General features: G+C 33.0%; 1 protein-coding gene and 1 pseudogene across 1 annotated transcript; both read right to left on the bottom strand.

Moving 5' to 3' along the window:
* Positions 1-3,952: 3,952 nt before the first annotated feature.
* Positions 3,953-4,049, bottom strand: LOC132051292 (U6 spliceosomal RNA; annotated as a pseudogene).
* A 1,083-nt stretch (positions 4,050-5,132) lies between these two features.
* LOC132049943 (zinc finger CCCH domain-containing protein 30-like) lies at positions 5,133-8,861 on the bottom strand. Its single transcript, XM_059440932.1, has 2 exons — positions 8,559-8,861; positions 5,133-7,458 (listed from the first exon to the last, which is right to left on the bottom strand). The coding sequence occupies exon 2, from the start codon at positions 7,437-7,439 to the stop codon at positions 5,409-5,411; it is 2,031 nt and encodes a 676-aa protein (XP_059296915.1). The 5' UTR covers positions 7,440-7,458; positions 8,559-8,861; the 3' UTR covers positions 5,133-5,408.
* Between the last annotated feature and the right edge of the window lie 4,696 nt (positions 8,862-13,557).

The raw sequence follows: 13,557 nt of genomic DNA, 5'->3' as shown, positions 1-13,557 counted from the left end.
AACAATTAAATCAATAATGATGGATTCATTGTCACATGCGTATCAAGCCATAATGTGGGCCCCATATTAAACACCAACCAGTATTAAAAAAAAAAGAGAGAGAAGAAAAAAAAGTGGAACCCACCACCTCCAAACTCATGGGAAAAAAAAATGGACCCCATATTAATAAAATCAAGTAATATTAAAAAAAAAAAAAAAAAGTGAATCCCATATTAAAAAAACAAACAATGTTAAAAAAAAGTGCATCCTATATTAAAAAATCAAACAATTAAATCAATAATGATGGATTCATTGCCACATGCGTATCAACCCATTAGTGGGAGCAAATGAAATTATTATGACAATGAACATACTTAAAATACTTATATATTAAAATAAGATAGAATTTAATTACTTTTTCATTTTTTCCTTACTCTAATAAATGTGAAAAGAGATTAATGTCATAAAAGAAAAAATAATATTAAATGGAGATCAAATAATTAATAAGGTAAATTAGTGAAATTATAATTCTAATTGACGTTTCCTTAAAAAATCGTGTAAAAAATAACATGACAAGTAAAATGAGTTAAACAAAAAATATTTACTAAAAATTAAAAAATAGAAGTTCTTCATTTAAATAGAAAATCAAATTTCTATTTTGTTTCATTTTAAACATGTAAAATTAAAATAATAATTTGAATTAGAAATATCCAAATCAAAATTTGATAAAAAAATTATATGTATTACTTTACTATTACTACTATATAGAAGAGCCGGTTTATAGAGGCAAGATCGTCGTCCGTGTTCGGTCCCACTTTTTTATTTAAGGGCAAAAAAATCCTTTGTGGTCCCACCCACTTTTTTATTTAAGGGCAAAAAAATGACGTTTTATACTTTATATTACCAACTCTTCTAAAAAGTAGATAGAAATACTTTATTATATTTCTATTTTTCTTCTACTATATAGAAGCATCGGTTTACCCATGCTTCGTCGTCAGTCACTCTTAAAAAAAAATAATTGATGCTTAAATATTGCTATTATTTTATCTCAAAAAGAGGAAAATAGTTTTCTTTTAAACAAGTCTTCTCTTTTAAAAAGTATTAATAAATTTTCGTAGCAAACACGAATATAATAAAGTTTTAGATACAGAGCACTACAATATTATATTTATCGTATTTTGAACATAGTATATATATATATATATATATTATCATTATCTAAACACAACTACATATATATAAATACACTATAATCCGAAGTGTTAAGTATTTTACACCTTTAAATTAATCGAATTAAAATTAAAGTATCAACTGACGCTTAAATATTGCTATTATTTTATCTCAAAGAGAGGAAAATAGTTTTCTTTTAAACAAGTCTTCTCTTTTAAAAAGTATTAATAAATTTTCGTAACAAACACGAATATAATAAAGTTTTAGATACAGAGCACAAATTATAATGTTATATTAATCGTATTTTGAACATAGTGTGTGTGTATATATATATATATATATATATATATATTATCACTATCTAAACACAACTACATATATATAAATACACTATAATCTGAAGTGTTGGGCCCGTGCGCAGCACGGGCATAGGCCATCTAGTATGTATGATACACCTCTCTTCTTTAAGGAAAGAGAGACCTCATTCCAACTTCTGTTAATTTTAATGATGTATTAATTGCAGAAATTCCACTTCTATCTCATCCATGAAGAAGTATAGCAAAAAAAGAAACAAACAAGGAAAATCATGAAGTTTTCCTTAAATATACACTCAAGGATGTGGCCAGTCAAATGTAGTGGGAGGAGAACTATAAGGTCTCATGTTTAAATGCCAGCAAAAGTAAAAATTAGGTTCCGTTTGCCTAAACCTCGGAAGGCAGAGTTACCTAGTAACTATACTATATTAATAGGAGATGGGAGATATCAGTAGAATAATCAAGGTGCACCTAAGCTTGCTTGGACACATGCCATGTGTTTCTTGTCATATGCTATGCATTATATACGTATGCAATTCTACCGTAGATGTTTGGCGGTGGAATTAATAAAGGGGTAGGCAAAGGACAATGTTGGGAAACTCACAATATAAACTAGTATAATAATAATAATAAATTTTATTTAGCAAACTAATACTACTGAAAATATGTTTGGAAAAATAATATTACTACATTAATATATCTTGTAAATATGACTTGAATAGTGCTAGGCACTGTCCTAAGAAACTATTTCAAAGAATGTGAAATGTTTCCCCAGGATTAAACAAGTGCTTCTCTAAATTTAATTAGAGGATACAGGAATCAGCAAAATTAAATAATACCAGCAAATTTCAATGAAAACAAACAAAAGATCTATAGATGAAAAGAGTAATAGTGGTTAAAGAACTTTTTATAAAAAAGGACACGAGAGAATTAAAGTGGAGCACGAGATTAGCTCTTAGTTGTTGGATCATTATTGTGAAAACTCCTAAGCCAATTTATAGTAGTAAGGTGGTGGAGTACTTGGCAAACAAGTATACTTGCCATCCAATTACACGTACTTGGTAAACAAGTATCTTGGCAACCAAGTATTAAACTTGGCCAATAAGTAAATTGCCATTTCTCCAAGCAATAGCAATATATAAATTATAAAATATTTAAAAAAAATTAAAATATCACTACATCACAGATCGAATTACAATTTTGATGGTGAAAGATGCATGATTAAACTACCTAATATAATGAATGTTCAAAATGTCATGGTTGGATAGCTGATGACTGATTTCCATCATTACTTTACAAGGAATACCTAACTTATTCTTGATTAATGCTTTGGTTTCACCTCCAAAGGGAAACTTGAATCATTTTCTCTCTGTTGAATATTGGTTTTAGTTGAGAATTCTACCTGTGAAAACAATTAAGAAGAACAAGTATTAACCAAATAACATCTAGTACCTGAAATTTACTGGCCCGACTAATTTAGATATGCACCACGTAGGGCGCATTAAAGGGAAAATGCTTTTTATTAAGGATTTCTCCATTCACAAGGGTCGAACATGAGACCTCTAGTTAAAAGTGTGCCCGGCGGACTCTCATCCATTTTACTACCATTTGGTGGTGAGTTGAATGTCAAGTTACTTTCATAAAGTTCAGTATAGTCATAAAAACATTTAAAAGTGATCACATGAATTCCCTTTCATATCCTCTAGCCAGAAAACAGCACCAATATTTACCCTTTTGCTCTTTCCTTGTCCATTCAAGGTACATATATAGCATTAATGTTGTGGAAACATTAGCCCAAAGCTATGAACTTTTGTTTCGCCAAAAGATGAATAAGTTAACCAAACAAGACTTCTAGAGTCATAGACTTAAAGGTAGACTGGTAGTGCCAGGAGTGGCGGATCCAAAATTTAAGTTTTATGGGTTCAATCTTCAAGATTTTTAGTATTGAACTCATTGTATTTTTATAACTATGGGTTCGTATTTACTTTTTGTTGCAATTTTCGTGGATTTTTGCACATATATTTATGCTCTTGTCAAAAGTATTGGGTTCAAATATATCCGATATGGATACCTCTTAGTTTTTAGCTTATGATTATTCATTAAAAATAGTTCCTTTCATCTACTGAATTTTCAATCCTTATCATTTACAAATTCTCAGACATGATGCCATTTGGTCAATTCAAGGCCAAAGCTATAACTTTCGGCAATAAAAAAAAAAAATAGAGAAAAAGATAAACCCACCAAGCAAAAAGGACATCTTTCCTTTTCCCTTTATTTTCCAATTCTTTTATTGGCATTTTCGTTCTAAAAAAAAAAAAAAAAAAAAAATAATGCGACTCACACAAATAGATTGATGGGTGCATATAAATCGTTGTCAATTAATCATGGTTTAACAAATACTATAAGTTTTATTTATTGAATCTGAATGATCAAAACTAGAAATATTCTTATAGTAGGGGGGTCTACCCTAGTGAATGAAACCATCAAACGAATATGGTGTTTTTTTTTCTTTTTGCGCATATCATCCTCACGCAGGATCATGCTAATGTTCTACATATCGTTTCCATCTTATGTCCCCAAAGGGACTTAAACCAATATTCTTTATACATCAGCTGTTGGAACCTTATTGCTTAGCCAAAAGGAACTTTAAAGCATATTGGAGGTTTTGGAGATTCTTTGGACCAAGTCCACATGCACATGTAATGAATATCAATATTTAAGCTCCACCATCATAATGTTCTCTTAGAATACTAGGATTCATTATTCCCAATCTAATAAGAATTTACCAAAGCATCCAATCCTCACAAGGATTAGTGTAATCCCTAATGAATAAGCATCCTCCATAAGCCCCAAATCCAACTTTTGGGATTTGGAATCCACCATAGTTAAGGATTTCCATGTCTTGTAAATAAGAATCTATCACTCTCGAAGATAAATTTGTTAACTTGTCTTGTTGGGAACACAAAGTAAAGATAAGCATATTTAAAGATGGAATAAATGTATTGCATAAGAGTGTGACGTAGTGGTCAATGAAATGAGTGCAAATCTTGAATATCAGCGGTGAAAGTAGCTTGGAAAAATGGGGTTCACTTGAATCCCCTTTGTTAAAAATTTATACTATGCAAATAGGGTAAAAAAGCAAAGAGTTTTGATCATATACAAGCAGTTGAATCCCCCCTTGAACATAAGGAAAAATTCTAGGAAAAATCCCTCTTTAGGTCACATGTTCAAATTTCAAATATGATATTTCTGAATCCCCTTGCATAAAACCCTGTCTTTGGAACTCTTGGAGACCAAAGTCCAAGATCCATCAGAGACCAAAAAAAGCATTAGGTGATTTCTTTTCATCTGCCTAAGTCTTGATGGGCGACGTTAGGTGTGGGAGGCACCAAATATCCGGCAAAATAGTTGAGGTGTATGTAAGCTGGCATGAACAATTAAAAAGGACACAGTAAATGTATCATGTAAAGGAATATCTAATTCCAAAATTACATCAATCACTAATCAGAAAGCTTTCTTATCTACCTTTACACAGCACCTTCTAGCACTAACATCATTCCAAACAACATCAGAATTCAGAAATACTTATCTGCACCAGAAGGATAACCTCCTTTTTGTGTTTCTTTCCTATCCAAAATAAGGGTGTGGACCAAAAAAAAACACAAAACATTTTATCAACATTCAGATGAAATAACCTCTGTTAATACAGGATTGTTACAAAAAATACAACTGCTTTCAGTACTCCGAAAACTAAAAAGGGTAAAATTGTTATGAGTAAGAGTCTACATCCAGTAACATTGGAGAAAAATCGCCTAAATCGATTTTTATATTATACCTACTTCAAATAATAAATTTCCTTCAGAAGCTAGGAAACCAGTTACCATTTACCAAAACCTTATGCTTTGAAAACGTCAAGGATCAGTAAAATGAAAAACAAGGATGTTATTACTGAGCTATTGGCTGATCAAGCTTTATTTGCTCCATCCATGCACCTAGTTGATCAAATTGTTCAATCTGTGAACCCGATGTTGAGCCTTCGCAGATGTCAGCACCAGCATCTGTAAGGCCTGATACACGAGTTGCAGATTTGTCCATAATTTCCTGTGACGATTCTTTGACAAGAGATTGGACCCAAGATAGATCAGGCTCTTCTCCATTGTTAGCAAGCTCAAATGACGATGATCTCCTTAGCCTACCAAACTCCTCGGTATTGACAGCCCAGTCTGGCTTTCCCGAACCTATACCCCAGTTCGACCAAGTATCAGCACCAGAGCCCAGATCACGAGAGCTGAGACTCCTTAGCTGATGATGCTTGTCACTTTGAGCAAGTATTGAGACACGAGAACTCATTGGTGAAATAGGTTCCATCCCTCGGGGAGACATAGGAACTCCAAAAGAGGCCTGCAATGGTGAATTGTCAACATTTCTTGGTGAAAATTTTGTATTAATCGGAGATAACATGGCCTCCTGCTGCTGCTGGAATTGGTTGAAAACCGCTGACTTGTGTGTAGGGGAGAAAACAGCTTGAGCTAATGCTTGATCAGAATATCTAGGAGATGAGCCGCCCTCAGCAGAAAATAAATCCTCGAGATTCGAAGGAGTTAAGGTCTTAGGACGAACTGAACGATTAAAAGAATTAGCATTCATGCAGGACTGGGATAGGCAAGACAGTCCATTTAGTAGCTGCTGTTGCTGCACATCAAAATCTGACAACATATTCAGGTCTTTAGCAGGGATGTCTCTTGCATTTAGTGATGACCGCAAGCGACTGGACTGAAAATTGCTGCCAGGAAGATGCAAAGCTGGGACATTATGTGGGGGCCACACCAAGTTTGAAACACCGTTAGCGGAGGGAGACATTGGAGGAGTGAAGGGTGAGGATGGAGAACCAGGTATTAGGCCCATTGCAGCGGCAGCAGAAGTATTTGATCTAGGTGACAGAACAGCAGAACCAGTAGAGACGTATAGCGGCCTGAGTTCCTCCTGCGTGTGGGCAAAGAAACAAACTCTTCTATCGCACTTTGTACCATCTTTACAAAGCCGAGTTCGATATTGAGCAGGATGTAACCAGCACTCGAAAACCCCATGAGCATATTCACACATATCCCCTCGTCTGCAAGCTCCCTTGCGAAACTCAGGGCAAGGTACACAGCTGTAGTGGTACTTTCTTGGATCTCTTCTTCGAGCATTTTCACCCGGATGGACAAATGGACATTCAGTCCAATCATGAGAGTATGCACGAGAGCAAGGCTTGATCTTAAATGAGAACATCCTGAATTCATCTGTGGAGTAGATGCTGTTCTTTATATCAGGCAAGGAGGGATCAATAGGGTATTCTTTCTTCTCTGAAGTAGAGGACACCGGGAGGTCAATAGATTTTGCACTCCTCGGGGAAGAAGTTGTATCAGAAGCAGAAGATGACGAGCCGTCTCCAAGAGAAGGCGAAAGTGGTGGAGAATTTGAGTTTGAACTGGCCATAGACACCCTCAGGTTGCAGTCTCCCATAGCATCCGTTTTGAGCAGATTTGCTAGGCAAGGTTTCATCTTGTGAGCCTTTGGAGAAATAACTATAACATCAAGAGGGCAATAACCACTGGCATCTTTGAGGTTTGGGTCAGCACCAGCTTCTAAAAGCAGTTTGACAGCATCAGCAGCATTCAAAGATCCACCTGAGGCAGCACAATGAAGGGCGGTGCTATTATCACGGCCACAAGAACGATTCACATCAACTCCAGGTAGAGAAAGGATCAGTTTTAAAACATCAATACTACCATACATAGCAGCAACCATCAAAGGAGTTCTATGCTCGAGAACCATTTGCTTTGAGCCCTTTTGGCGCCCATACCACAGCCCAACCTCATGAATACTGGATAGATCACGCTCAATCCATTTTTTGAAAGCCTCTATATCGTTGTTGGCTGCAAATTCAAGCAAGCTAGCAAAAGTATCTTCAGTTTCAACAGTGAGATGATTCATGTTTATGTTTGGAATCCAACTGAAAGAGAAGAGAAATCAAATATTAGTATCACAACACAACAAATCAAGAAAAATTATTACTGTAAATCTACTGCAGCACAGAGAAGAAGGTCGACCTTCTGTGACAAATAATAGAATTCAATGGCACGTTCGCAGGTTCACGAAGTTGCTTTATTGACAGAATTTAACTAAGTACTGCATAAATTAGAATATATGCACAACCAAGAATAATCTTATCTTTATCACAAAAACACAACTCACCATGCTGAGAAGACACAAAAAGGGCACCTATCTTCTGACTCTCAAGGAAAAAGGAAAGGCGCATATCAGATAAACTGATGGGAACAAATACTAATATTCTCAACCAAAATGGAATAATGGAAAAAAATATATAAAGACTCTATCTTGTGCTATTATTATCGTATTCCTCAATTTTATTATTGTTATTGTTTCTCTTACTTTAGTTATCTTTACTACTTTGCTGTCAATACTATTCTCTTCTTCAGTATTTTCATCACAACTTTTTTACTCTTATATTTTTCAAACCTGTTTGAAACGCTTTTCTTGAGCCTAGGGTCTTATCGGAAACAACCTCTCTACCTCACCCCACATAGGAGTAAGGTCTGCATAACACCCCACCTCCCCAGACCCCACTTATGGATCACACTAGGTATGTTATTGTTGTTGTCGTCGTCTTGAGCAACCTACGAATAAGTTCGCACAATACTATTACTTTTATAGATTGAAAATCTCATTTTCTTGAAAATAAAAGGACAGATTCTACTATCTCATAATAAAAAAAAGAATCATTTTAATTTTGATTCTTTTAACAAGATGCTTCAAATAAAAAAAATTCACAGTTCAATAAAAGAATTCCAAAGATTAACAAATCTTTCCAACTACAAGTATGGATAAAAAAAGGGGGTCAAAATTGCAGGTCATCCACCAAAATCATTGTCCAAAAGCTATTACTTAAAAGAAAAGAAACCCCTCAAGAATTAAAATACATTAACACAAATATGCATATAAAACAAGGACAATCAAGAACTGATAATCAAAAAGTACATATTTACAGTGATATTAAACACTATGAGAAGTAAAAGTAAAAACAAGTCTTACCAAAATTTGAGCTAATAAAATCAAGAAGAACAACTTTGGTTACTCAGCAGCAATTCGCTAGTACCATTTCCATGTTTATCATCAGTACATATATATATATATTTTATGGTTATGCATATGTATAGAGAGAGAAAGAAAAAGTGGTCAAATCTTGATTTTTATAGATCTAGATAGAGAAAGGAGATAATTTGTGAGAACTCAAGAAGAGTTTCTTCTTCTTCCTTTTTTTTTCTTCGCCATTTCCAATGCTCTTTTTCCCTCTCTTTCACTTTCTTGATTTCTCTCTCTTTACTTTTTCGTGAATTACTCGGTCTCATAATAAGTGTTACCGTATATAGCTAAAAAAATTATCTCATAATAAATAGCCGTTTAGCCATAAAAATTATTCACTTTTTTTTGAAATTTTTTTTCACTTTTTTTATTTTTAGGCGTTTGGCCATAAATATTTAGAATAAAACTCCGGAGTTGTATTCCATAATACCAATAATAAGAAAAACTTGTTTTTTTAAAAAAAAATCACTTTTTTACACTACATTTCACCAAAAACTATAATTTCAAAAATTATGGCCAAACACAGCTCCAACTTCAAAAATTCCAAGAAAAATGAATTTATTTTTGGTATTTATGGCCAAACGGGACCTAAGTGTCATCTTAGGAAATCAAGACATAAATTAGCTAGTTTTTTCTAATTCTACCCTTTGACAAAAAATGACAAATTAAAGTAACATATAAATGATGATTAGAAAAGCCACATAATAACTTGGAATTGTTATATTCTCAATGTCAAAAGATTTACCATTTGTGCATGCTCTAATCAAAAGGAAAAAGTTTATATATCGGTAATTTGGTAAACTTCACATTGCATTATTAATTTCTTAATATGCGTATTTTTAGCTTAGGTGACACTTATTATGGGACGGAGGGAGTATTATATACTCACTCCTTAAGTACTTCCTAATTTATGGAGTAGTATGTTATTTTTTATTTTTAGACTCTCAATTTAATTAACTTTTAAGTTAAATTAAATTATTAATATTTTAAATTTAAAAATTATATTAAAAAAATTATAAGTCAAAAAATTCTTGTCATTCAGTATGATGAAAAAGTATTTAGAAATGTTGATTAACATTTATATAATTTGAATTTCAAAGAATGAAAAGTGGACATAAATGACAGAAAGAGTAGTGATTATTATATGCATAGTAATGGTCTATTTAAGAGTAACGCGCTAGTGCTTTCTTTTTTGGTTTTGTTTCCCACGTTAGAGTTCGATTATTTTTTAATCGTGCGTTGCAGGATCCATTTTGGAGGTAGAACTCTTAACAAATTTTTTTGCATTCCCACAGTTTTAATCCGAAACATCTAGTTAAGGGTAGAGAGACCCCGAACCATCCCAACACATCCCATGTTGGTAGCGCACTTTCTTTCTCTATGTCGTTTTTTTCTCTTGTATACTAATTGAGCAAATTGCTAAACCATGTTATATAGTAAGCACATTAGCACAAAGAAAAATCATATGGTCTCAAAGCAATAAATCTTGTATTCCCTTTTTTTCGTTTCCGAATTCCGATCTCTCTTGCAATATATTTTACTTTTTAAAATAATAGTATAGTCTCAAGACTCTAAATGTTGTCCTAGAAAAAATGTTTGATAATATCCCAAGTACTTAATTCTTAAAATGCTAAGTGGAAAATACTCATTTAGATGTGTTTTTATCCATTTGTTTTTTGTTTTTCTATCTTTTTCCGGAAAAAAAAAATTAATCCATACTTCTTGTTGTGCGTTATTTTTCTAAAAGCAATTTTATCATGGGATTGTTTGCTTGTAATTGTAACGTGAAAAACGAAGATTTTGGTTGGTTCTTCCTATTCAATCTTTAATTTAAATACTTTTTCTTTTGTTTTTTATACAAGTCATTATTTTTTATTGGTTGTCTTATTTAACTTGGAAGTCTGTCCAAAGACCGTAACGTCCAATAACATGCAGCAATGACGACACAAGGTGTTGCTTCCACTGGGTAAAACCTTTCAGTTACTACTTACAATTCTAACGTTTTGTTTTAGTCAATAATCAATATAGCTTACATGTTTGATTTGACAAACATGTTTTCCCCAAACTATTTCTTTACACACTTAAATATTTTCTTAAATTATTAAGTATCAAAATTCACTGATACGAATAACCCTCAGTCATAGTGGATAAACCCACTAACGGAACTTAAAAGCACTCCTTGCGAAAAAATTCTGCATTACCAAAAGCTCAAACCGAGATCTGGTTAAAGTAGAAAAATCATAACAATCTTAGTGACTTTTGTGTATAACCGCAACTCTTACTTGATCACTTGTATTATTCAACATTAAACATTATTGTCACTCTCTAATATTCAAATATATTATGCCACATCCTTAATCTATACTCGACCAAACACTATCAGATAATTTCTTATCGTAAAACATTTATTTATATACCAAAAACATTTATATAGGCATTTGGATATAATTTGAGTTTAAAATGAAATAATTTTAAAATGAAGTTGAAAAGAATATTTAAAATTAAAGGTTCCAGAAAAAAAAATGATTTATAGATATTTGCACATGAATTTGAAGTTAAAAAAAATTGCCGAAAATTGCCGTCTCTCATTGCAAGATGTGATTGTTAGTTGAGTAGTTGGATAAAATAGTGAGTAGAATGTGTATCTGAACTTGAAATATTCCATTTTCAAGTTGAAGTTAGAAGTTTGAGCGATCTATCAAAATTGTGAAACATGCAATGTTTTGCAACTAATTTTCCAATAATATTTATGACCAAATGATGGCTGAATCTCACACTAATACCTACAAGAACTAAAATCTAAAACTAGCAAAGTGTATTTGGGAATTTTTAGAAACTAGAACGAGATAGAGCCAAAGCAAGAACGATAATAAGCTCAATGCAATAAATGATCACATTTCATGTAGTATAAGTGGACATCTAAGAGTAAAATAATATTTTGGTACGAGCTACAGAGCAATATCATACCGAGACAAATTTTGAATACTAAATATAACATCAAAATACAAGGCTAAGGTAAATATAAGAAGAAATTGCACGATTTTCCCTCCAAATTTCCTGGTCTTTAATTTTTGGCCTTCAAATTGGCTTGTCTTAGCCCCCGTTTGGCCATAAGAATTATTCACTTTATTCCGGAAATTTTTTTCACTTTTTTCCGGAATCAGCGTTTGGTCATGAGAATTCCAAATACAACTTGAAGTTGTATTCCGGAATACCCAAAACTTGTCTTTCAAAATTTTTCACTTTTTTCACCAAAAATTACAATTTCAAAAACTATGGCCAAACACAACTCCAACTCCAACTCTAACTCCAAAATTCCCAAAAAAGTGAAATTTTTTTTGGTATCTTTGGACAAACGGGGCCTTGATTTTTGTCTTTCAATATGGTACTTATGCCCAACGAGGCATATGTTCTTTAAGGGTGTAGGCATAGCCTAGAGAATGTTATGATGAGAGAATATAAACTTATGCCCCGTAAAAAAGCTGGAAATTTTACGTAGTGTAGAGAAAATATAAGAGATATTTATATTTAGCAACTACACTTTAGTTTAATTACATCTAGGATTTAAATGTTGTATTTCAATTACAAAAGGTACCTAATTCAATACCCATCTCCTCTTATTCCATTGTATCAATCTTTTCCCTCAGCCTCCTATCTCTCTTCTCCCTCAACTCTCTCTTCTCCGTCAGCTAGCCGCCGCCGGTCATCTTCTCCGACAGAGCTAACCGCCTCCGCCGTCAGTCATCTTCTTCAGGGTCTTCGATCGATTGTATTTATCAGATCTACAACCGAAATTCTTAAGACTCAAGATCGATCACGGCGGCGAACTTCGCCGTTGACGGCTGGGAAAGAAATAGTTGATGGCGGACGACCAGGACAATGGCGTCGTTGACGAATCAGAGTGAATTTGCTCAACTCTTAATATATTTCTCAAATCTAAGTATTTAATTATCATTGTTGTTGCTTGAGATGTATTTATTTTTGTGTTGAATACATAGAAAGAAATGGTTTCTGGTTGGATCCTTACCAGATGACGGCGCCGTAATCGGCGACGGAAAAATCTCCGGTAGTGTATTTTAAGATTTAAGTGTATTTTATTTCTTGTATCTCAAGTCTGAGGGTTTTTTTTTTTTTTTTTGTATCTCAAATCTGAGTGTATTTCAGTGTATTCGTTATTTTTTTAAGTGTAAAATAGAGTGTTTCTTTATGTATTTTTTGCTTGCATTTCGAAGGAGATTTTTTTTGTATACAAATGAATACAGTGAATTTGAATACAACTAAATATCCCTGTATATTTTTGCATTTATGTTGTTTAAATACAACCGAATTTAAATACAATAAGTTGAATACTGTTACGAATGAATACAGTCAAATTGCATACAGCAAAATACATCAGAATTGGCATACAGTCAAATTTGAATACACGTTATTGTAGCTACAAAATACTCCCTCCGTTTCAATTTATGTGAAGACTTTTGAAACTTGTGGTTCAAAATAAGTCTTGAATATTTGTGTGGCTATAAATCATTTTCATAAAGTGAATTTGTTTCCAAATTAGAAAATAAGTCATTCATTTTAGCACGAATTAAAAAGGAAATAGGTTCACATAAATTGAAACGGAGAGAGTATAATTACTACTAAAAGTATAGCTATGCTAAAGGAAAAAAAAACTCAAGTGTAATCGTTTGTATAAATTGCTAAAAAAGTTATGGTCGAAAGAGAAAACAACACGACTATGGGCCCCAATTTCCAAAATCTAGGATACGTGATTGATGGACTTTTGATTGATGACGGTCCACTAAATCCAAAACCTTTTAACTAATCCGACAAAACATTAACATAAAAGCCCATTTGTGATTGAGATGAAGCCACTAAAATAACCAATTGTAGCCATGTGTGCGATCAACAATTAAAGTGCCACGCTAATGTTCATTTTTAAAAACTTTTA

Source organism: Lycium ferocissimum, chromosome 3 (genome assembly GCF_029784015.1).
Source record: "Lycium ferocissimum isolate CSIRO_LF1 chromosome 3, AGI_CSIRO_Lferr_CH_V1, whole genome shotgun sequence".
Taxonomy (NCBI): Eukaryota; Viridiplantae; Streptophyta; class Magnoliopsida; order Solanales; family Solanaceae; genus Lycium; species Lycium ferocissimum.
The sequence above is the reverse complement of the archived record's forward strand: the minus strand, read 5'-3'. Positions and strand labels throughout refer to the sequence as shown.